Source organism: Myotis brandtii, unplaced genomic scaffold (genome assembly GCF_000412655.1).
Source record: "Myotis brandtii unplaced genomic scaffold, ASM41265v1 scaffold600, whole genome shotgun sequence".
Taxonomy (NCBI): domain Eukaryota; kingdom Metazoa; phylum Chordata; class Mammalia; order Chiroptera; family Vespertilionidae; genus Myotis; species Myotis brandtii.
The window spans coordinates 815,192-815,555 of record NW_005370273.1 but is presented as its reverse complement, the minus strand read 5'-3'; the positions used below and the strand labels follow the sequence as shown (position 1 = coordinate 815,555).

At 67.9% G+C, this 364-nt stretch overlaps 1 protein-coding gene across 1 annotated transcript in view; it reads right to left on the bottom strand.

Annotated features, from left to right (window-relative positions):
- LIMS2 (LIM and senescent cell antigen-like domains 2) overlaps window positions 1-364 on the bottom strand; it is a 21,946-nt gene that overhangs the window by 5,049 nt on the left and 16,533 nt on the right. The window contains exon 6 of the mRNA XM_005879469.1: window positions 172-247. Coding sequence (XP_005879531.1) covers window positions 172-247 — 76 coding nt within the window. The remainder of the gene's footprint in view (window positions 1-171; window positions 248-364) is intronic.

Genomic DNA, 364 nt, shown 5'->3' with positions numbered 1-364 from the left:
CTCCCACAGTGCTCCTCCTCCTCCTCCCACAGTACCCCTCCTCCTCTTCCCACAGTGCCCCTCCTCCTCCTCCCACACTGCCCCTCCTCCTCCTCCCACAGTGCCCAGGGGAGGCCTAAGGAGAGGCAGGGCCCGGCCCATGCACCCAGCACCTGGGGCCACAGCACTTACTTGAGGGTGAGCTTGCTGTGGCAGGCGGAGCAGGAGAAGCAGCTGGCACACCAGGCCTTGTTGAGGGCTGACAGCACTGTGAGGGCAGAGGGCCAGGCTCAGCAGCCTCTCCCAGGCCACCCAGGCCCAGCTCAGAGGCGGGCAGCGGGGCCCACAGCTGCAGGTCCCACAGCCCAGAGGGACAGCAGGGAAG